The sequence below is a fragment of the Gymnogyps californianus genome, chromosome 21, assembly GCF_018139145.2.
Source record: "Gymnogyps californianus isolate 813 chromosome 21, ASM1813914v2, whole genome shotgun sequence".
Classification (NCBI taxonomy): Eukaryota; Metazoa; Chordata; class Aves; order Accipitriformes; family Cathartidae; genus Gymnogyps; species Gymnogyps californianus.
The window spans coordinates 1353414-1378855 of NC_059491.1; the positions used below are offsets into that span (position 1 = coordinate 1353414).

At 40.5% G+C, this 25442-nt stretch overlaps 1 protein-coding gene across 1 annotated transcript in view; it reads right to left on the minus strand.

The window, feature by feature from the left end:
• Nucleotides 1–25442, minus strand: part of PRDM16 (PR/SET domain 16) — a 221516-nt gene that overhangs the window by 165998 nt on the left and 30076 nt on the right. Inside the window, exons 3-4 of the mRNA XM_050909645.1 lie at nucleotides 5738–5788; nucleotides 4184–4186 (exon numbers count right to left, since the gene is read on the minus strand). Coding sequence (XP_050765602.1) covers nucleotides 4184–4186; nucleotides 5738–5788 — 54 coding nt within the window. The remainder of the gene's footprint in view (nucleotides 1–4183; nucleotides 4187–5737; nucleotides 5789–25442) is intronic.

Here is a 25442-nt window from a genome sequence, read left to right on the forward strand (position 1 = left end):
GCCATTAACCACCCTAATCATCTGTACTGCTGAAACTACTGGAAATAGAGACCTGCGCTGAGGCACGCTCTTTACATCTTGTTGTCATGCATGTGGCTACAGTTGACTCGAATGTACTGGAGATATGGAGAGAGCAAACTTAACCACTGTTAGTCTTCTTAACTTGGCCTGATTTATGGGTTCAAAACCCCTAGAGACCTCTTTATGGAATCATTTGTCATACACACACATACACACAATACAACCAAGCCCAAACATCTGTATCACAGAAATTAAACGTACAATGTTATTCCTGCAAAATAATTTAACCATCACTTTCTTCTCCGACTTTTCTGTGCCAGCCATACACCTTTTTTTTACTTTACATGCTTCATTTCAGCAAAATCAAGGATGCAAACTTCTTAGAAGTACTTAGTTTCCATGGAAACCTAAGCTGACCGCAACATTATTGTTCTCAAGAGGGAACTGACTTTACTATATGTTCATTCACTGAATTAATGGACTCCTGGTTCTTTTATTAGCAGCTCTCTAACAATGGAAAGAGAGAAATGTTATAAAAAAGACTCTCAGACAACTGTCCACTCTTTTGTCCAGGGCTTATTGGAATGACGCAAGTCTATTCAAGAAAAGATTATAAAAATCAACTCAAAGCTGTCTCTGTTTGTGGCAGCTAAACATACCTTTATTTCATAAAGATACAACCTATAAAACAAGCAAATTAAAGCTCTTTCTGAAATAGTAACTGTAAGGCAGTGATCACGCTGAAACTGGACTTTAACTATGATAACTGGGTATTGTTACACCGTCTCATAGGGTTTTGTGAAGCATCATTAACCTCCAGTTTTGGTCACTGTGCAGCGCTGTCTTCCAGCTCTCAATAGTCCGGTACATTTTGTAAGACCATGCTCTCCTTTTTGAAGCTAAATTTAAGCACACAAAAGCAGGTGATATTTTAAAAATAATTCCATCTGGTTAATAGTGTAAATTCTCAGTAAGTATGAAGACTGCTTTAAAACCACTAAAACTGGGAGTTTGATTCTTCAATATACAGAACTGAAAGATGAAGAAATATCACTGAAATGTGGACTTTTAAAATCTTTACTAACAGTTTTAGGACACCTTTTATTAGATGTAGGTAATAAATATATTCATAACATAAATTAAATGCAGAAATGCAAATGTATTTTGTGTGAAGTGCTGCAAATCCAGGAACTTTAAACAGCTCAACTTAAAATCTCTAAGTCAATCTCTCTCTGCATGTATAATATTATGACAGACGGTGCTTAGGCCTGAGGGTGTATGGCCCAGCTAGTAATTGCTCCACAAAAGACAGTTAACAGTTCCCTTGCTCTTCTCTAACTACCTTCCTGACTGCTTATTGAAGTCTGATTTCTTACTCCTCTGGGTCATCATTCATCAGTCCTACAGATCCCACCGGGAGAGACCGACCAGACCTTTCCATATCCCTTGTTGCCAGAGGCCATTTCTGACGGCCCATGATATAGAAAATGTCTTCACAGCAATCCAGTGGGACAAACTATGGTTATAATACCCAAATAATCATTTTGCAAATTATCATAATTATCAATCAATCATCTTGTGTGAACAATGTGTTTCTGAAGTATCAGATGGTTCCTGTGACCTGTAGCATTTTGTATATAATAATAAACCTAGAGAGATTTATGGCCCTACCCCGCCTTGCATCTGCAGTAACAAAACATTAGTCAGTTTTTACTTGTTTTAGGAATAAAAGCTTTCCCTCTACCTAGGTTTCTTGTTTACTACTTGATGCTTTCTAAGAGGTCAAGATTTCTAATCTCACCCAGTTTTCTAACAGTAACTTTATTTTTCAAAAATCTATGTGATTTGGGAGTAGAGAATAAATTACTGTGCTGCATAAATTACTTTCAGTTTATAGCATCATCAGCATTATATTACCAGCTTCTAGTATTTTGCAATGTAGGTAAGAAGTCAGCCAAAGTAGGGGAAAAAATTGGTTCTGTCTGCAGTTTTTGTTGTTGTGTTTCGTACAATACCAGATTGAATCCAACTCTTTTGAAGCTGATAGCATCTCCCGCTCCCTGTGTAGTACATTCTTGTTAATGGATAAATTCAAGCTCTCGAGAAAGTCAAAGAATAAATTTAAAGCCTTTTGCCAAATGCCTATCCTATTGGATTTTGATAAGACAGCTATTGAGCTTTAATAATGTCTTCTATCCTTTTTCAGCTGGCCCTTAACATGTCTCTTTATTTGTCCCTAAAGCCTCTTCAGCGATGCCTTTTTATTACAAGTCTCTCAGCTTGCTCTCAAGGGAGACAGGGTCGACAAGAGTGATAGATAGATAACTCTATAGATTATCTCCCACAGATGTTTTCTCTCCAGTAGCCCCTCAGGCTATTCCCTCTAAGTAAACAGAAACTAAATAGAGAGTCTACTGAAGAGAGAAGTCCCTGAGGTCTCTTGTCACCACAGTCAGAAAAACAGCCCATCCAGAGGAGGTTGGCTAGGAGCTCGATACATAGAGCCTCCTTCAATATGATTCTCAAACCGCCATCCAAAGTCACTTTTAGAGGACAGATAAATACCCCTAGCATTGCTCCTTGGAAAAAAAGCTGTCTTGTAATGGACACTGGCCTTGTTTCCTGCCAGAGGAAGTCTAAATCTTTCATCTCCCTCTCAAAGTTAAATCAAAATGACAATGAAGATAGTGACAACAAGCCCTTTTTTCAATGTCTTAAATGCAGTGGAGAAGCTTAGAAAATTCAGAGCAAGAGAACATGTGAGCTGCTCTCTAAGCAAAATAAACAGACCGCAGGAAGATGGCTTAGAAAAAAAGACGTTTGGGAATATGGGACAATATACCCACAGGTATAACTTACATACTTGTGTGCATCTCTGAATGTATGCATTCAGTTCACTAAAAAAGTGAATTGCCTATTTTAGTGTTACTTTCACAATCGATTATTTAAAATTAAACAAACAGGATGAGGAGCTGATGTATATTTGTGCAAGTTAAACTAAATATCAGCAAGCAAACTAGATAAAAGGAAAACTTGTTAGTACACCACGTTTTAGTCTATGGCACAGCACATTTCCAGATACGGAAAAATGATCCTGGATACAGGTCCTTTAATAACATTGCTAGAAATCTTAATTCTTGTCAGACAACTACTAACAGACAAATCAGCTTTCTGGTGTTAGTGGTCCCAGCAGAAATAACAGTAATACAAACTGAAAAATACTGGACATAGTGGGAAAGTATTTCTTATTTTGCTCCAAGCCAAAAAAGGGCCTGCTTTATTACACAACATAACAGGGTCTGCTATGCTACATCTTCAGACTTTTCACTGCCTTTCAGTTTATGAAAAGTTACGTAAGAGAGCATTATTTTTCTGGCAGCTTAACAGCAGAAATAATACTGGGGTCAATTTTTAAGCAGAGATTGCTTCCTGTGCATCTTCCTATACCTCTCCCTGCCATCACGCTTCCCTTCCCAGCTCTATTTTTTTACTGTTTTTACAGATTTTCCCTGCCTTCTAGAGATTTTTTTCCTCTTCCTAGCCCTTGTTACTACCCAATTCTGAACCTGTGATAACAGCAGTCAGTCAAATGAGCCACCGAAAATTATGGTCCCTCTGTTTGGCTCTGACTTCCTTGTCTCCTAGTTTAAATCAGCCCACCTACTACAGTTACATTTGTCTTCAGTCACCTTCTCACCACCAACTTATCTCTGAAGGAATAGGAATAAATTGAAGTCAAATCTCAACTATCGTCTCTTCAGGGATATGACAACTGAATGATTTAGAGAGGTTGGAAAAGGAAATCTTCTCCCAAAAGGGTTTTGTACCACTGGACCAAAATGCCAGAGCAGTACTTACAAACAATTTTAAGATACTACAAAAATTGTACAGAGTGAGTTTGCATTCTTTATTTTTTATTTTCTTCTGACTGAAAAGCTGTCTAGCAGTAGTCTTTTCACAAGCCATAAAGTTTAGACTTGAACTCTTTACCTTACTGCTTTGACCTTTTTTACCCTAGCTGTAAAACCCTACTGCCCATCCTTCAATAAATTTATCACCTCATAAACTCCCACTAGTGCTTCTCTACAATGCATTTAAAAGACAGAAGTGGAAGGCCAGTCATTCCCCCCTTGTCAAGTATCATAATTGTCCAGTTTTATACCTGCTGTACAGGAAAATATTTAAGGACACAGTATTTTTCAAAGACCTGTAGTTTTCGCAACATTCTCCTTTGAAATAAAAGTAATGAAGTTTAAATACAAAACCACGTATTGAACACATAAAGCTGCCAGTGTAACATTTCCTTCTACCCTTGTTTCACACAAAGCCTGCTCTCTTTAGGGTAATGTAGATTCTGCGAGGTAGGGATGCAGAATTTATTTGTGATATTGTAATTAAAGACTGAGAAAGAAATAGCTGAGCAGTCCTCAGCCATGGAGAATTTACCCCAGCCTTGTGATAAGTGCGTGGTGATAATAAGAACCTGCCACCTTGTCACCATGTCTGTTCAGACAAAAGGATCCCACAGAGGCAGAGACAAACACCAAATGAGTTATGGAGACGAACAAGGTAAAAAGTTCAGCGGTATTGCGATAGGTCCTTTGCAAGGTCATTGGATGGTCAAAGGACGTTTCATATTGGTAGCCTAGCTTTCTAAAATAAAAGCTTATTTTTCTCAACACGGTAAGACTAGAACGGTCCATACCGGACATGTGTCTAAATATCTTTTCCCAAACTAACTTTGGAGCCTGACAAGTATTGTATTTCACTTTGTTTGGCAGAGTGAAACAAGTGTTTCCTTTTAGCTTTCAGAGTTAAGAAACAGTAAGAGAGCTCGCCTAAATGGAGGAATAAAAATGGCAGTTGTTGCAAATTCCAGTTTATAATATTTTCCACTTTCAAAAACTCCGATTTTATGAATAGGACTGTGAATACCCATTATAAGACAATTGCGTATGAAAGGAATTACAGCTATTCATTATTTCAACAAGGAGGCACTACCTCTAGACATCTAGAGAGGCTATAATCAAATATGACTTGTAACACTTTACTTTAGTAAAGCCGTTAACCAAAAGATAGCCATGGAAAGAATGTCATTTTAGTGTTACTGAGAATAACCCCAACCAAAATAGTAGACTGGCTACTGAAATATGTAGTGTTGAGGCTGCCTCACAGCTACTATGAAGAAATTTATACAGCTGGGCTGTATTTGGAACACATTTTTCTCTGGTCAGTATTACAGTTTAAGCATCACAATGTGATGAAAAGCACCGGTAATACATCGTATGAGTTAAATTTTATCCTTTCATATATCTATTCCTTTTCCCTTGGACTTCACATAAGCCACATTTACATGGTGAAGTGACCTCTAAAAATTTAGCACTTTTAACAAAGGACCAACATTTTCTTTTACTGGAAAAGAGGTAAATGAGGTTTTTCGATTTGGACTGGTAGCTGTTTATATTGTAGCTGAATCAAGGAACACTTCCAACTATTATTTTCTTTTTCATAAATACTGGAATCAAAAAAAAGACAGAAAAATATGCCAATAGAACCACAATACTTAATCCAAAAAAGCAACAGCAAATATTGGAAAACTTGTACGATGCTATTGCGATACACACCTTTGTTCAAAAGTAAGACGAGAAAAAAGTGTCTAGGTGTATTTCAAAGCCAGACAGTAAAACAACTTGCATAAGATTGATCCACATCCTACCTTTTTGATATTGCCCTCTTGGGAGGTCACCTCGGGATCAGTCAGTATTTGCTAAGAAAAGACAAAATAGAAAAAAAAATTAAGTTGAATTGCAACTAAGAATGTTATAAAATAATAAAGACTTGTTATTATTATTACTATTATTATTATGCCAAAACTCTTAACTGCAACAGAGCAACACAGACGTTTTGGAAGTTAGATGGAAGGCTTATACCAGAACTATTATTATATTCTCCCACACATTTTAAGGTTTTCTGTAGCTTCTATAAATAACTTCTTTAGATCTGGCTGACGAGATGATGTGTTTCTTTCCCAAACGGCAGGTGATGTAGAATCTGGGCACTAAGAGGATGGAGACCTGTGGGCTCTCCAAAAGCGAGTCCCTCCGGAGCGGGCGACCAAAGCCAGCTGCCAGCGCCCCGGCTCGCCCTGCCGGCAGGCCAAGTCGGAGGGACGGTGACAGGGGCAGGCCTGATGGCAGCTGCCCTCCCAGCATCCCCGTGCGACGCTGGACGCATCTTTCCCCTCACAAACACGAATGCTCTCCCCTCCCGCAGCCAGGCGCTCAGCCGAGAACTTCACAGCACACCAGTAGCTGTATCCCAACGGGAGGGACTGACGGCGGGGTCGGGGGCGTGGGGTGCTTCGGTACCTCAGTGCGTTCAGCAGCTGCGCAGGCAGCTCCTTAATTCCTCCTCCAACAGAGGTGTGGTGATACAAGTCATTAAAACGCTGCTGCGTTCTACCTCAGATTAGATCTAGGTCAGCAGGCATTCAGGGGGGTCAAGTACCCAAACTTCATATCACACTGGATAGCCCCATCAGGATAAACATACTCTACAAGGACTTGATCGAGCAGCCAGACTCCAAGTATTTAAGTAGCTTCACTGACCTCAGTGAGGACCTCAGATGTCTAAGGTTAAACATATACTCAAGTGCTAAGGTGGGGTCAAGGTACTCAGGACTTCCAGGCCCAGGCAATGTATTTTGGCTACCAAAGAAGAGCAGAAAAAAGCTCCAAGGAACAGAGATCAAAACGCAAGCAAACCCAAGATAAAATGAGAATTGGAAAGGAACCTAAGAGAGAAAGAAAAAGAGAAAGAAAGAGAGAAAGAGAGAGGGAAAGAGAGAGGGAAAGAGAGAGGGAAAGAGAGAGGGAAAGAGAGAGGGAAAGAGAGAGGGAAAGAGAGAGGGAAAGAGAGAGGGAAAGAGAGAGGGAAAGAGAGAGGGAAAGAGAGAGGGAAAGAGAGAGGGAAAGAGAGAGAGAGGGCCAAGGAGGCTCTGTTGCGTTCCAGTAGCTGAGGATTTGGCACAAAGTTCTTGGACCCCTTTGACCATGCCCAGGTGAGATGGACCAATTTACAAATTTCAAAAGTGTTGGCAAATATCTCCAAGCTCAGCTGTAATAACAACGTGTCATGTTTTAAATAGTAAGAACCCTAAACCATTCTGTATTTTACAACAGCTCTAATAGATACTGAAATTGCGGTTTAGAAAGTAGCTGAAAGCAAATAGGACCAAGAGGTGAATACCAGAGCAATAAAAATCTGTGTGTTCCTGCACTTGTGCACGCACATACACATGCTGAAATCTCACCCGGAATTACTGAAAGTGAAATATCTATCATGCACAGTTAGAAGCACATGTCACCAAGTTGCTGGGGAATTGCTGACTGTTCTCAAGTGCAGAGCACTCACAGCTCCCGTTACTTTCATTGGGAACTAGCGACCCTCAAAAGCCTTTTGAGAATTAGGCCATGAAACTTTCAGAGCTGTAATATAAATATGCCTATGCTAAATGACTTAAAAGCCTTCATGGAACACTGCTGCTTCCAAATGAAGACACTTAACTACAATTATTATATGCAAAAAATCTTTACATACAATTGGTTAAGTATGTGCATTCAGAGTGCATAATCCACCCGTTCAACATGACCATAAACATAGGGGGGAAAAAAATTAAAATGAAGTGCAAATTGGGCTGTGGTATAGTCCTGTATAAACAGGCTTAAGAGTCGGGAATTCCTGAGTCTGAATCTAAATGCCAACACAAGCTTCCTTTTGTTGGTTTGGATAGATCTGCGCTCAAGGGGCAAGTTCTGTTTCTCAAACTGTATTTATTTTTTTTTCCCTGCAAGTCATAGCAGAACCCAAATTTCAAAATTCTTAGAGAACAGAATTTCTGTAAAAAGTATTTCATACATTTTCAAAAATGGTACTTCTACAGAAAAGCATCAGTGGCTGTTTATCTTACTGTTCATTCAGAATATTTCAAAATGGCTGATTTTTGACAAGGTGAAATATTTTTTCAGTTTCCTTCTATTACAGAACTTCTGGAGAAACAAACCCCGATTTCATGAAGAATTTTAGTTTCAATGGAACCCTCTCCACACTCAAACTATCAGAATATTTGTGTGGGAAAAGGTGTTTTAGCAGTAGTGGGAGATCAGGAACTCTTTTTAGATGATGTTTTCCACCCTTCCTTTACACCAGACTTTAAAAAAGAGAGAGGATTATGTCCAAAATGCAACAGTATGGGACTAAGTTCTGCCACAGACTTTCTGCATTAGCTTGGACATGGCCCACAACCTGAATGTGCCTAAATTTCCTATTTGCCCATGTCAGTAGAGCAGGCCGGCAGTTTGACGTGGAAATAGTTTTGGTATTTGGCGGGGTGTGGTGTGTATCGTGTGCATGCAGGGGCAGAGGACAGAACCCAAAACCTCCTGCTGCCGAACCTCTGCCAGGGCTCTGCCAGAGCCTTCAGAAACCTTCCCGGGCTGCGGAGGAAATTTCGAAATTCTTCTTCTGCACTCCCAGTTTGGAATGAAAACTGTCTGACACCACCTTTGTAGACAGGTAGAAATTCAACAGTCAGATCAGCTCCGCCGGCATACTGTAAGCTCTGAGGGGCAAAGACTGTCCTGTGAGATCGCTCTCTGCAGCGAGAACTTGATGACTGCAATACTGTGATGTAAATAGTACCTTCTAATTAAATGAGAAAGGGAGAAAGAGGGAAAGTACCAGATGCGATGTTTATTAATAAGAATAACAAAAGATGCTTTGAAAATCTACTCATTGGGTAATTCTAGCTCAGGCTGGACTTCATCTTATGCGAATGCCATAGGACTAAATATAGTGCTTGACGTGTACAGTGGGCTGCGCTTTTGCAGTTAACACAGATGTTCTTAAATGTACTCAAAATTTACACCATATGCTTTTTCTATCAACTGATATGTTGATTTTAGCCAAAAGAAAGACAACATGTCAGCAGCAGCCACGTCAGAAAAACTTGCGTTTTAGGAATCTGCTTGGAGGTGTATCCCCTCCGACTGTTGATGAATTTCACTGCATTTCATTTCCTGGATTCAGCGAACTGGTGGCAACACAATCCTGACTTAGTTACATTAGTTAGGGATGTGCTATAATTTTTGCAAAGCCTCCTGAATGTATACTAAACATGTCAAGTAACACCATGTGATTCTTTTTGAAAAACAGTTTACAAGCTGGCATTCTCCAGCTGCAGTTAACCCTAATTTGATTACATTACCGAGACAGATCACAATGAGCTTATGTAAATAGTAACGTTATCCATTCATTCCGTGAGCTCAGATAAACTGTCATTTAAAAAAAAAAAACACCAAACCAAAATTTAAATAGGCATGGCTTGATGCATTCAGCAAATTCTAACGGCAAAGAAAATGACAGACTAGAACCTGCCCCTGCTGTATCACTGTAAATCTTGATTTTTAAGAAGTATTTCCACGTCTGCTCCAAGTTGGAAACAGAATAGAATGCCCAATAATTCCACAGAAGTCGGTATGCAGATAACAGCACTTTTTTCAATAACTTGTTCTTCGTTATCATCTGATTCTTTAGTAAGACCTCAATACATCACCATTGAAGTCAGTGAGGCTTAAAGCTAAGCAAGCACTTCCATGTTTAAATCAGTGCCCAGGTATCTGCTCTTGAAGCCTGCACTTCCCAAGCTATCCTGCTCTGTGCCCACTCTGCAGAGCCCCTTGCGCCGCCCACCCCTGCTCAGCCCAGGTCAGCGTCACGGGGACATCTCTTCCAACTCTGGAACCCAGGTTGTGCCACCCGCACTGTCTTAAACCTGCCTCTTCTTCAGGGAACGCCATGCAGCCGCATCATAAAACAAACTCTCTTGAAAACACTTATTTTGCCTTAAATTTTCTGAGGGACTCTGATTCCTATTTGCGCACAAGTTCACGTGAATACTTCAGCTGACATCCCAGGCTATGTCCCTACCGTGCCTAATCTGCTGTTGTTAACAGGTAAGTTACCTTGCTTGACTGAGATGCGATGACCACGCTGTCTGCATGATCACCCAGTGCACACGTGAACAATATGACACACACAGCAAACACTTTCTTCCAGCCAGCTCATTATGGGCTTTAAAGCATGCCTCAGCGGTGCTACCGAGAAACATTCATACCAGCACAGCCATCATACCAACCTGATACTGTGCATCCTAATCCTGATCGGTACCTGCCACCTCCAGGACATGGTCTCTAGGTAAAACTGTTTGACCAGCTGTGATACACGCCAGTTAAAACACAACTTCGTATTTCCATGGAGCTACCTCTCCTGCCCAACACACAGACAGCAGCTCGAGTATTCACATGCTTCATCTACGTTCTGCACCTCTATTCCAATTTGGCTCCGAAGAGAACACTGTTATTAAGCTACAAATCTTGTTCTTCATAATTTCCACTAATTATTCCTTTAAAAGTTTTATCCTGCAAAGTCCTGAGAGTGCTGGCCCTGACCCAGTCAGGTATTTAAGCGAGTAGTATCAGTGAAATTAATAGAAACAGAAATGTTCACATACGTAAGTGCCTTTCTGGACGGAGGCCAGGAGCACAAAGCACCTTGTGGGACACAGCCCTCCAGCACAGAGTATCAAAACTCCTCTCAGGTATTCGGCAGACATTCCCGCCTCCAGATGCCTTGCACTGTGCTGCAGCAGCTCGGTCTCCCCAGGAGAAGTGACAGTGCTCAGGACACTCCCCTTGCAGCAGCTCCAGCAGAGGTTAGAGCTGGGATATGGGGGGGTTGGCATGAAAAAATGAATCTTCTTTTCAACTGGCTGCTAGTACGTGATGGCTCACTTGGCTCTAACACGTACAGAGATTCTTTACGACTTTACGCCTGTCTCTAGCTGGCTTTAGCAAATATCACAGTAACATTCTCACTCCCCGGTGCCCACGGACAATTTTACAACAACAACAAAAAACCACGTGAAGTATTTTTCATTGTTACTATTTGCCTGAGACATGAAAAGCCATCACTCACTATATTGACAAATGCTGTTGCTGCAGCAGTAAAGAGCTAATCAACCCTGCCATTAACAGCTCTGTAGATTGCAAATAGCAAATGCGCAAGCAGGAAAGGGTTTGTTTGTTTATTAACAATTTGCCAATTTTGAAGTGAAACCAAAAAGCCGATTTGTGTAAAATGTAACACTGTGACAACAGCTGTTGCTTTTCTAGTTCTTCCATGAAGTTTGGCATTATATGTAAAGGTCTTCTATAGCACACAGCCGGGTTATCAAAAACTCACTGCTACTTTGCAGTAACTCGTCCTATCACATGGTCTAGATAACATCAGTAACCAAAGACGAACATTATCCTGGATACCACAGAACTTCAAAACAGCACATACAACCAATACAAAATCTGTTGAACTAATTTGCAAACGATCATTACATAAATATAAAAAATTAAACAGTAAATTTTGTAAGCTCTGAACTCTCCGTGGAAGAAAAATATCTACTTGAAAAGCCTATAAATTGAGGTCCAAAGACTGAGTTGCCTGAAGTTATATGGTAAATCAGTGGCAAAATTATCAACCTTTTTTGCCCTCGCTAACAGACTATGGAGCCTCCCAACTGAACAAACTGGAACAATTAATAATCTGATCTATTGTCACCAAAGCTATCAAGTCTTGAAATACAAACGGAACCATTAGTTCTCTTCTCTGCATGAATGGTATATGGATGGCCAAACAGTGCTTCATGAGCTACAACAGCTTGTGCAAAAAGCATTAAGGGTGTTAATCCAGTTCGTGATGTTGTTTGAGTATTGGCAGGGAATGAGCTGGCTTAATATTAATTTTAACCCAGATGCTTTCTCTGTAAACATTTTCACCTGTAGTTTGCATATCTGTTTTTACCTTCCAGCACAAAGAGACGCTCTTCTGAGCTTCCTGAAGTTCCTTAAACACTGGCATGATTAATGCCCATTTTTGATACTTGATGCTTTTGTCTTTATAAATATAACATCACTCAGCTAGGAAAGCCTTGCCCAGGAATGCCTTTTAAACACAATCATCCCAAGACCCCCCCAAGGTGGAGCTATGGAAAAGGTCAGAAATTATATATGCTGACGTAGGCCAAATGAGTTGATTAAAAAGCACTGTAATGCTATTTGGGCATACAAGATTAACTCTGTTGGTAACAGACCTCGAAGGAAGGTAGGTTCATGAGGACAGAAGAACCATATGAGCACGGTATTAAAGAAAATACATATAAAATACACATAAACCTAATCTGGGATTGCCAGGTTTACATTGTGTTTCTTTACTGTCATTTGGTTTGCCACTGGGAAGCTGTCCCATCACTGCACAAATTGCTACAGAATAAGCCTATTCAAACCCTTCAACCTCCTTTGCAGTTCGGAGCAAAGAGGATGAGCAAGACAAGCTTCTGAAAACTGCAAACAGCATGGCATGGGCTCACCCTGGTGATGACTGTAAGCGTGCTGTTAAAGTTTGCATTCAGGAGCTGGAACTGTCCTTTAAAACACATCAGCTAACAACCCGACAATAGCTAAGTCACAGAGATGATGCTCTTTCATAGTAAAGCCAGAGGGAGAAGGAACCCGCAGAAAACCATTTCAGCACTTGAGAATTTTTTCTATTAGCCGTATTTTTAAAATACGGGGATTTTATAGCACTTTCTGGCCAACAATTTACCAAAATTTTACATTTTCTATAGTAAGTAAATTTGTGAAGCCCTATTAACTTGAGGAAATTTTCAATATCCTGCCTTGGGAATTTGAAACGAATGTGCCCGGAATTAAGAGGAAAGGGAGGAAAGCTCTTGTCTGAGAGGAAGAATTTCCTTTCCTGGCTGGTGAGTGAAGGAGGATGAACAGCACCACTCTGACTGGCAAGAAACAAGCCAAGGGCTGAAAAGAGCATAAAGAATAAACCAACCATTCACTGCTAAGGGCAACCCCAGCACAATTGGGAACACTGTAGAGCAGCCAAACTGTGGTTTGTGGACCAGTAACAGTCTGCAAAGCCGTGGTATGCACTCCACAGACCATTTTATAACCATTTATTTTTCACTTGAAAGTCTGAACAAAAAGGCGCTACAGCGCTGCATGAAAAATGTTCAAAATTAGGAGGGATCCGTGGCCCAAAATTTCTGGTAATCTGCCGCAGGGAACACCTCTGCACTTGCTCGTGCCTTATGTCCTGTATGGCTTTACAGAGGAATTTTTCCTGTTTGCCAACTTTCAGGAGAACAAAATGCAGTTTACAGAGTTGAATCCTTACAGGTTATTCCAAAGGGTGTTCAAAAGAAAGGAACATCCTAAGTCATCTTTTAGTAAGAAATAGCACCTTCTTATCACACAAAACAAACTTCTATGCATCCAGAAAAGTGCAGGAAAATGTCAGGGGTAGTTAACGTTAAGAAGAATGAATGTCAAACATTAAGAATACGTTTAAGAACAAAGACTGCAAGAAAGAAAATAAACATGCAACTTACATACATGGTATCACAACTTCTGTATCACTTCTTAAAGACATAACTCCTCCATGACATTGTGATCAAGTTCAACTGCAAATACCAGGAAGTTAAACAGAATCTAATGGAGAGCATTTGTAATAACTTCAATAAGCTGAGGACTTGAGACTTTCAGCCAAGACAAATAAGAGAGGGTACTGATTAGTAAATGTCACCGTTTCTCTTGCCAAGCACTCAGGGACTGGTGATAGGAGAGTATTAAATATAATCTCACAGTCTTTAGGGGCTCTTTGATTTTATATTGCATTCTTATCGGGTTCTTAAAGTCCAGTGTTAATGAGCATGAGAAATGCACTTGATAGTTTGGCAGTTTTGCTAAAAGAAAACGTATTTCATTCATTACATGTGTTCCTTGGATCCAAGTTAGAGATGCATTTCCCTTTCATATGGCGCCACATCTAACCTCTCTCTATTCTTTTTCTCCGTTTCAGCAATCCAACATCACCTTTAGCAACCATCTATTTACTATCACTATTCAAAGAAAATAGGCTTTACCAACTACAGAGAAGGAGATCTTTAAGGACCCTGGAGTGGAGACGGAACATTTACAGAGTAAGTGCACACCCATTGCCTCCCCCTTTCGCAACATACCGTGATTCTTGAGAGAAGAGTAAGTCCCAATTAATAATGCAAGCCTGTAAGTCTTTTGTCTAGTATTTTGCTCACTTCTTGAAACACCTCCCAGAAAAGAAACATGTAACAGTACACATGAGGAAAAAAAGTTTAAATTAATTATGATTATCTTTTTAAAATACCCATACAAATAGTATCTCTTGACTTCCCTTTTTCCTGAAGGGAAATTCCATTATAAAACTGAATTCTGAAAAGATGAAAGGGACAATTCTCTCTCTGTCTACCGCTGAGAAGTGTGTACAGTCTAAGGATTAAAACAGAAGTTGTAAGTATTGAATTGTATCTGTATTGACTCAGTTTGTTCATCTTCAAACCTGGGAACAAGCCTAGCAGACTTTTATGCTAAATAAAATATGAGATCCTCTGACACAACGTGCTTCTGAACTGCAAACCAGCTACATCTTCACTCTAACCATAGAGAAAACAGTAGTAGAATGGAAGCTCAGGGTCATCAACTCTAAATTCTATCTGCCACAGAACTACATAACACAATCACTTAATGTATCTAGAGCTATTTATCATCTGAGCAAAAAATCATCTTGAAGAGTGAAGTGTAATGTTTTGGTTAACAGATAAAGCTCTGCTGTTTGCAGCAATGTAAATGGATTGGACGGTTAGCTTTAGTCATATATGATCCATCTATCTTTTGTTCTTGATCCTTTTTAGTTATAAAAATGACCTTGATATTGACAGAATAATATAAATGAACTTCCTCTGTACTTCATATATTGATAACCTGTTTGTTAAGATGATCAGTAATAATCATAAGTAAATAAAGAGAGACCATACATCTTCTTGTAATGGCAATGCTGACATGCACTTGATCTGACATATGGGGACCTCTGGGCTTCGGCTGAAGAGCTCATACTTCATAATAAATTGCAGCCTTTCTATCCGGGACACACATTGACACACAAATCTATATAAGGCAATGCACTCAAATCTCAGTATCTAATCATACCTGTTATGACTAGGATATCTTAGAAAATACCCTCAAAGGGAAGAAGTGTATTGAAATGGATTCAGCAAATACACCATCTAGTCCCCAGAATAATTCATTATTCGAACACCAGTCATTTTTGCCTCCCTTTGGGTGCGGTTCATACACAGCTAATCGACTGATTTGCCTCATTCTTGGTGTCACTGGGGTGGCATTCATTTCCAATTTCCTTGGCAAGACTTTCAGAAACTCCCTGCCCTTCTCCCTTCAGTGGCAGAGGTTAAGTACCGTCAAACCTGTACGGCAACATCAACGCTATTTCTTTTTTCTTACAAAATCCCCTTCATCGTAGACAAAGTCTTGCCATTGAGGCTGGAACTGATTGGCACCGATACTGCAGGAAACAGGAAAGTCTCAGCACCTCGATCTCTCCATGCGTACAGTTGCCAAAGAGAAGGACTAGGATTAGATGTACCAAGGTAAAAGATTTTCTTCTTCAGGTCTCAAGATACAGAGCAGGGCCAGCTGGCTTTGGCTTCTCCATCACCCATGCTGAACAATACAGCCTCCACCCTTATTTAAATGTAATAATTATACACTTAAGTATTTGAGAAAGAACAGAGAAAAACGACCTCATTTCATTCTCTTCCTCACAGCCTAAAAAGACACCGATAAGAATTATGAATTGTTTTTCCACATTTAAAGAGTACATAACAAATAAATTTTTTCACAGGCACGCTTGCCTGTCTTGGTTCAAAAGCCAAGTCTTTTCTCTGCCCAAGTGACACACAACTTTGCTGAGCTCACTGAAAGTGTTCTAGTTCTCCACATGCAAGCATGTCAAATCACAAGCACAAACATAAAAGCCAACTTGCAATTCACTGCATACAGAATTTGCCAAAAATCCAGCTCAATAAACTGCAGCTATATCTAGAGCTTATCCTCAGTTCCATCAAAATAATGGCCTTCAATGTAACCATAGTAGTGCACCAAAGCTAAATAGCTACGCTGTGACATGTAGATTTTTGATCATTAATCACACTTGAAGGAAAATAAAGCCAATATGCAACGTTCCCACCAATTTCAAAAGTCTAAAGTGGGAAATGCACTGTCTCATTTAGCAGCTTAGTTTTGCTGCTCACACTGTGAAAGGAACGAATGAAAACAGCAGCCTTCCTAATAGCTGGTACCGTCCAGGGGGAGTGTAGGCTGTCTGGGAATGTATCCCTGCCTGGCACTCAGACAGAAAGGATGGGATACGTCAATTTGATACCCATCAGCAGGATAACCTAACTGTCACTTTAACATGACAAGGTCATAGTCAGTCAGTGTGAAGCAGTAAGAAAAATGGCCCATTAAAGCCTGAGAAGAACTGGAAGAGAAACATAAGGCTGATTACGAGATGTTCGAGTCCTGTTTATTTTAGCGGAAGATGCAGATATTCAGTGCTCCTTTGCAGGGACGATCTTTTCCGAAAGAAAAACGAGAAGATGGTGACTAGCGTAGCCACCACGGCTGCCTGCCACAGAGAGCTTGAAGGAAGTTTACATCACTTAACTCTCATTTAATTTAGCAAAATAAGTCTTTGATAAACTGAAGATATGAAGAGCCTTGCATGGCTCTAAACAGGAGGGGAATTTTCTGTACTAGCGTGTTTCTTTTGTGGTATGATCTGTGTTAACCACAAGGAACAGTTTCTGCTATTGTATATGCCACTCTTTTGCCACTCGGCCTCAAGACGCACTGCTGCTCAAATACAGCATAAGTACTTACTCTGAGTTGGTAAGTTAACTTGGAGAGGAATTCCCTGTAGTAATGTTCTGCGCAAGAAAAGAGAACAATAGAGGGACAGAAAAGGGCACTTTGTCTTCCTTTATTCGGAAGTACTATTAAGCAAATGATACTCTCTATAAAGAAAAGTTAATATGGAATTATTCTGTGGACTAACTTCAGACATCGGCACAATCAGTTTCTTATTTAAAAAGCATACAGTGTTGTTTTATCTGAATTGATAGGGGGTGCCAGGTGAGTTCCCTTTTAAGAGCTGTAGAAACAATCTCAGACAGAACTGGATAATATTATGCTTGGCATGATAATATTGTGTTTGGAAAAGGTCAATATTTTATTTAATCAGCCAGACAGAGAGTGGGTGGCAATTTCAATGCATTTTCTTGAGACAGGAATTCAGGGAGTCCAAACAGAAATAAGTTTCTGTTTTTTTCTGGGGCTGCTGATGTCTTCCACAGGTAGGAATTTGTGTTTAGAGTGTTCAAGGGCATGATGCAATAGGGCTGGGTATAGCTCCAGTGCTTCTTTGGAGGGAATGCCATCTTGAGTGTCTATAGCTTCACTTTGCATCTGGTTTGTAAACCAGCTACGTTTCAGGAAATGACAAATCAGAGAATTACTACTGCAAGCTAAAAAAAAATTAAACCTAAGGTAATCCTTAACCTTTAGAGCATCTGTATAAACAATAAATATGAATCACTTCTCAAAATAAATCTATGACAGCATATCATATGCTATGCTGTGTATCATGAGCTTAGAAGGAAGCACGCAGTTTTCACTTTCTCAAGTATACAAAACAGTTACTGAGACATAATACTTCATGGCTACAAGACTGTTAGTTGGTTTGGTCCCATTTCCACAACTTCCTAAAACAAAGGTAGTAAAAAGAATTCAAGAGTGAGAGAGAAAACTTTTATCTATGTAGATATTTGGCATTTGTCCCAAGTAAGCTTCCAGAAAGGATGGAACCTTAAGAGTAAATCCCTCAAAAGCCTCTCAAAGGCTTTTTAAGTCATTCCTGGGAGAGAAGACTAAAACCTCCTGGTTAGAAGTGGAAGGATGCACTGAGCCTCTCAAGAACTTCAAAGATGAAGGAATGTGAAGATTTTAGCTCATTATGATCCCTTACACTACGGATGCCACGAGCACCTCTTCCAGCAAGTTCCAGGCAGCGCATTCTGGCCAGATGAGCTTCGGCACTCTCTACACAAGGTGCGAGACATCCACCTCAGAAGCTCAAATCTGCTGCTTTCTTCTTCCAATACAGCATCAGAGAAAGACTAATCACAGCTGAAAATCTCCCTCAACTGTTGCCAGATGTAGCTCAATACCCCTCTGTACCACACACTGTATTGGAGATAAATTCTGGCCCTGGACAAGCCATCTTGAGATGTGGATTAAGCTTCTGTCCCCACACTGAATCCCATAGGAAAAGCACCGAGGATGTTTTTCTTTCCCTTCCCTTTGTTTCAGATACAGTACCAGGTATAGCTTGGCACCTACCTTTGCCTTTTCCAGTGAATCCAAGTGAAGAAAGGAGGCCTGAAGACTAGAACCGGCAACTGACTGTCGGCACAAGTGCCACAGCGAGTGAGAGGAGATCCAGCGCCAAACTGCACTTCATGCTTTGTGCTCTAGTCTCACAGTAAATGGCAACCAGATATCTTTATTGTCTGTGTTCCCCAACATATATGTTTCTTTTCTCCAAACTGAACAGTTCCACACTTAGTCTTTTCCAGAGGGTCTTTCCACAGCATAACTCATTCCTCTGCTCTGCTCTGCCCTTGAACCTCCTTCTGCCAAAGTGTAATTTGGGGCACCACTCAGACGGTTTTCCGGGGCAATGGCATCCTCTCGTCTGTTCACATAACAATTCTCTTTTTCAATGTGACTTGAAAGAATGTGTTCTTTACACATTCTCACATTATATCTGCTTTTCCAGACAGCTGTTGAACTCACAGCAGAGAGTTTCAGGCATCGGGGAGGGGGGTGGGGTGTTTTGCTTTAAAAGTACATACAATAATAAAGCGATAGGATATGTGAAAACTGAGGTGGACAGTAACACAACACAACACAGCTTCAAAGTCTCACAAACCACAAAAAACACTGTACTTTCTGTTTGCTGCAGTGCTTTGATGCACCTCCGACTATCAAAAAGCTCCTTCTGAACGTGAGGCTACAATTCTTTAATTTTCTTTGCTGCATTCTTTTTACCAGCTTTTCCAGATGAGCTGCCGGAGGTGTGAGGGCAACATACCCTGAACAGCAAGATCACAGTGCCAATGCGACAGAGAATCAAGAGTGATGACCGATTACTGATAACACCACCAGTGACAACGGGCTGCATTGCAAGAGAAAGCCTACTACACACTGAGCCTCCAGAAAACGTACAGGGTTTTAAAATGGGACCTCTCCTTTAAGCACCCTCCTATCACTTCCTGCCTGAATTCTGGATTTGGAGCGATTGTAAGACAGATAACATCCAGAAAGTCACAATCTGACTCTGCAGCTATACCAGGAGATCCTGCTGCACTGCTACAGAGGGATACAGATCACCGGGCACACAACTGGGATCCATCTGTCCGATGCAGGCGTACGGGTACTGGAGGAAACGAGGTCTGCTCATCCTTTAAGAACGCCAGAAGCGCCTACCCTCTCCACCAGGACCACTTCTGGCCTCCAAGACAGAAATGGGCTTTTACTCCCCAAGAGAGAGGCAAGCCCTAATCTAGACAGAACATTGATTAAAAGAGCCAACGAATAACTAGAGAAATGAGCTTATAAATACAGCGAGCACTTCATTTCTTGAGGTCGGAGAACTTGACCATTGTCTGTCTGCTCACATTTTCTTAGTTAGACATCTTCTCGGTAAAAAGACCTCACAGCCAGCCACTTCAAAAAGGCACCTGACAAAACGCTTCCCCCCACTTTGACCGCAAGCTTCAAGCAATGGTCCTAGCTGTCAGAGTGTTTGCTCAGAAAATTCTGAAATCTCTGCAGAAGACTCTCCTGAAGTAAGCCAAAATGGCTAGGAGATTTTTTCAAAATTCCGTATGCTATGCTTAGTAACTCCAGTTGTTTGCTATCAGAATTAAAACGGATTCTACATTTGGAGCTTCTTTCAGAACAGTACCAGGAAAAAAAAAAAAGGACTTTTCTTCATTAAAAGTTTTGAAAAGCACACACAGCCCTTATTGTTATTAAACACTCCAAGTGAAGTTCTGAAGAAAATCTTGGGATATCCAGCTCTGAGTATTGATTACAAGGAGTTTTTTTAATCCTGTGCCAAAAGGAACATTGAGGTTAAAAGATGGCTCCATACACGATCTTGCCAAATAGCATTTCTGTTTACGTCTTAAAAACTACCACCAATAGATCATAGACAAAGAAATGTCCATAATGTATCCAGATGCTGGAAACGAAATGTATTTAAGCCATCGAAGAGGGTTTAATGAAGTAAAGCATTTTTTTAACTGCCAGCCCAAAGTAAATAAGCACTGATTTGAGTATAGTTACGAGATCCTATCTTACTCACCAAATAATCTGAATGTGCCATCAAGGAAACTGTTGCTTTGTGGGAATAACATAACAGCAGTTTAACATTCTCATAAACTTGGCTCTTGTCTTCCTCGACACCCTAAACCTCTTGGGACTGAGAAAGTGTAAAGCCAGCACTGCAAAAGCAACAAAACTCCCTAGTGCTTGTCAGTCTGTACTGCTGGGTCACCAGGGTCAATTGGTCCTGTTTTGGCTTAAGGAAGGGAAGGACGAACTCATTAGCGAAAGCTGCCGTGATTTCCCCCCATTTGCCCACGGCACCTGTTCGGACCAAGCTGGAAACGGACCAAAACCTGGCAAGTCGCACGGTCCCGGCTGCTCTTCCTCCCAGCACAAACAGATGAACAGCTGTAAAACGAGTATTGCGGCTTTTACACTGGAAAACAGGATCATCCTCAATTGAACGTTCATACATTTCTTGTTGAAGGCTATTTTACTGCTTTGAATATTTGGCACGGTACCGTAGATCGTGCTAACATTCAGGCAGTTCCATAAGGGACTGTGAGGCTTGGGATGAGTTTGTGGTGTCTTCAGTTTCTCAAGAGACACCTCCTCATCACATCCTTCCATTCCAGGCTTCCTACATATCACCGCTGTATTTAAGATGTGCATTTTTATCATGCAGAAGTAATTTGCATTTAAATTTTTTTGTTGAAAACAATAAAATAATGATTTCTGGTATTAGGATAAGCAATGGAATAAAGCAGAGAAGCAAGGAAAACACATACTATATTACACAATTACCTATATTGCTACAGCCAAGGCTGTCAATTGGACTGTAAATTTATAATTCACAATTGTATATCCTCCTTCCCTAATTCAGGCATTTAGCCTTATGGTTAGAAGAACATTAAAATTATATCCAAAGCAATAACCTGGCTGACATTTAGCTGGGACAGGAGCTCAACTTGATTAATCCCTCACCTTTGAAAGACTTACTTTTGTGCTCTCACTTTTGCCAGGAGTGTAATGACGGTGGCATTACCTGCCAGTCTATACGGTTTCTAAATTGTGTTTTGGTTCAAATAATTAAAAATGAAAAGAGAACTTTACAGTAACGTACCCAGGCTGTACTAGTTGGTGAAAGTACTAAGAGTTTAATTCACTCTTCTGAAAGTAAAAGCTATTTAAGCAAGAGTCCTCAAAAACAAACAAACAAAAAGTAAAATATCTGCTTCAACTGATGCATAATAAGCGCATGATTCAAACTAATACAGACAATTTAGTTTTTTGGAATAATGTATTCCACAACTCTAAGTTTTAAAAGTTTGGGGTTTTCACATTCTTGAAAGCCTTCCAGGATATGTCAGGAACAGCTGTACGCAACGCAACCCTGGCAGTCCGGGGGGCTTTCCCAACAAGCTCAACAGATATATCTACTCCATTCTTTTATTCAGACAGTACCTTGGATGGTGTTCTGCAGGCATTCTACGTGGAAACAATTCTTCAGGTGAAAAGGAGCATTCCTCCTTTATCGGAAAATAAGCACGAGAGAACATTTCCATCCCTCTTTTGCTCTCAGAGCCTTCTGTCCACACAACCAGTGTAACTTTTATACTATTTTTCGCCTTTGAGGATGCACAATGAAATGACCTGGTGAGCACAAACAACAAAATACAGCCAAAGAAGGAACAATCCAGCCTTACTTTTGGTTTTCTCTCGTGCATGTATGCAAAAAGATGATATTCTGCAGAGGGCGATTTGCCCCTGTAGAATTGCTGTCCTAAACCACTTAAAAAGAATACACAAAGCAGCATTTGCAACATGATCTCATGAGCCACAACACTAGAATTCAAGTTATATGCATTTGAGTTATATGCATTTATTTCTCACAGATTTCGTGCAATCTGGCTCAATTATGAATTTGACTGCTTTTTTTGCAGAATATAAAATCCTTTTCCTTGCACCACATAATTGTGTTCCATGGCAGAACTGGTATTCATCATTGCCCCGCTGTCCCCTAGCCTAAAAGATAAAACATCCACAGGGTAATAAATGTCAAACTATGATTATTGATGCTTTCAATTAAATTGATTATCTATTTGAGGTGCATAGCATGGTGATTTATTGCTGTCTCTTTACGTTGCACTTGCACAATGGCTTCCCTGAAAGGTGAGCATTTTGACTGTTTCAATAGATTTTCTATTACATCTGATTTTTCAAAAGCGGCTCACAACCATCCCACTGCTTGGTTAACTGAAATGGCACCTGATCGAGTCTGAAATACGCTACCTGTTTTCTGTCATCTTCTGGAGCATGGACGTTAGGAAGCAATATGTGAAAATAGAAAAGGAAAACTTTTGTTTAAGTGTTAATGGAAGGACAATACATTCTTGATTTACATCCTTCCTTCAAAAACTTTTATTTACAGACTGTATTAGAGAAAAAGTGTGTGCAATCTGGAGCTTTGTTGAGTACTACCCACCTCAACAGAGAGATGAGATGACCTTCGACTCGTCACTGGCATTGTGTTTTTATTAGTTTCAGATAACAGGAGCTATAAAATTCAAAGACATTTGCTCACCAATGATAATCAGCAGCTGCTTCACAAACAACGCTTTTGTTAGCTGCGTCATGGTTAAGGTGACACAAGTTGACCTTTATCTGATAATTTACTTGAAGAAATGCCTCATGTGGCTGGACAACCTAGTACCAGCTTCCACTGCTGCTGTTTCTCCAAAGCACAGTACGGTTTGTTTCAGTCTGTTTCAAAAAGCAAATCTGGCTCAAAACCACATATAGTCTCAGCAAGCCATGTCTGTTTTGTGAAGTGCAGGAAATTAGCATGAGAAAATCGTAATTCTCTTCATGTGCTGTTCTTGCTAGCTATGAAGAAAAATATGTAAACCTTATCTTCGAGCAGGTAGACTTGGCGAATCTCAGTAACAAACCCCACCATTTTCATGGGGAAAAAATTCAGTGCTGATAAGCCATTGACTTGACTTTAAATTTGAGACAGGGACAAATTTTTCTCCATTATTCCCCATATCTGGTATTTCCACGTCATATAACCTTGTGATTGAACTTCCTGGTGTGACACTATGCCTGACCAAGTTTCCCACCATTTATTATCATCAGGAGCACCCAGGACAAAAGACTGAAGCCCAACTGGGCTAGCTGATACATAAAATACGAAGATGAGTCTGCCTTAAAGACCTTGTGAAACAAGTAAATGCAACAGATAAACAGTGAGAACAGAAAAAGAGGAGGATTACTATTCCAATTTTACAGACAAAACTGAGACAAGAAATTAGGTGACGTGCCCAAATCACACAGTCTCTGGCATTTAGAAATTGAGTTTCAAGCTCCTTAGACCTAATCTTAACAATAAGGCTGTCATTCCTCCTCAGAGGCAAACACCTTTGGCCCCAGTAAGCTCAGAATTATACACACATCAATTCAGACTTTGAAGCCTGGCTTATCTCTCAGTAGTGTAACTGTCCCCTCCACTATAACTAACAGAGCTATCTGAGTAAAAAACAATCAATCAAGGGAGAAAAAAGAAAAACAAAATCCCTACAGCTCAGGTCAGAATTAACTATTTTACATTTGCTATGTTCTCCCTCCATCCTGGCAAAGCCCAAAGTGCTTTATAGTTTCTGCATGTATTAGGAAATTGTTAAACACCAACTGAAATGTGACCCAATTCAGAGAGGAACCACAGCAAGTATCTAACAACCCAAAGCAAACCTGCAGAAGAGGTAAGGGCAAATATTAAAGTAGCATTTTCGTTTGATAGTGTTGGCTGCACTTGAGAATGCAGAATGTATTAATCCAGGCTTAAATCTGGTCATCAAACCAGGGTGAATACCAGTTACGAGTTTCTGACATGCCCCTAATTCAAAAGTCAACTCTCTAATAGCTCGGGTTCATCAGAACATCATTCTGGGGCACCGACTCAAAGAACAAGTGACACGATCCCTGCAACCCCTTGGGCTTTTATTAAATGTTCCCCCTCAGAGTATTAGACCCATCCCCGGTTGACCTGTAAGAGCAGGTAAGAAAAGGACTCCACACTGGTATGGCCGCAGCACCTGCACTGGTTGCCAAAGATGAGGCTTCAGAAAAGCCGCTCGGAGACTCCTGCTGCTGGAACGTGTTTTCCAGCACTGGACGCGTGGGTCCCCACAGCTACCAGCCATACATCAGGGGCAGCCAGTGCTCGTTTATTGAACTGTGAAGCTCGGTGAGAAAAAAAAAAAAAAAAAGAGTATGAGAAAGACCACAAGCAACAGGGAATGAGGGCAAATTCTTTTTAAAACTACATATTAAGGCCAATTTGCTTAGCTGTTTCTGAACATCAAGGCTATTTCCACAAAAAGATAAATATATATACTGTAAAGTTTATGTGGCCAGCCACTACCCGGGCAGCAGAGGTTAGAAAATGTGACATCTGGTTTCCAAAGGATCTCTGTGTGGCCACGCACAGTTGTAATTTTAGCAACAATCTGTAGAGAACATGAATGTATTTTTTTGGCTTGAAGGATGACACGAAAGGCCTGGAAGAAAAAAAAAAAAGACAACAAAAAATAAAAGCAAGAAACCCCATATGACGGAAGGCACCAACTTCCCTCCTTAGCACACATCACAAGCTCCCAGGCGCATGGAAACAAATTCAAAGTAACCCTCTGTGGTAAGGGTTACTGCGTTGCTCCGTGTACGTGGACTGATTGACAGAATGCGCCCGTTGTGATGGGAGCAGCAGCTCCGAGGTGAAGGTGTTTGCATATGTAAAGTGCCTGGACTGCTTCCAGTCCTACAGAACTGAGAAAAAAGTGCGTGCACTAGGACGCAGGAGGAACATCGTGTTCAGGCTAATTCTGCCGCCGTGTCTGGCTTCTGGCACGGGGTGTATGTCCATGTCTGCACACACAGTGAGAAAGCACACCCCGTATCACTCTTGGCTCGTGCTTTGAGCACTCTCTTTTCACTGGCTCACAAAGAAAC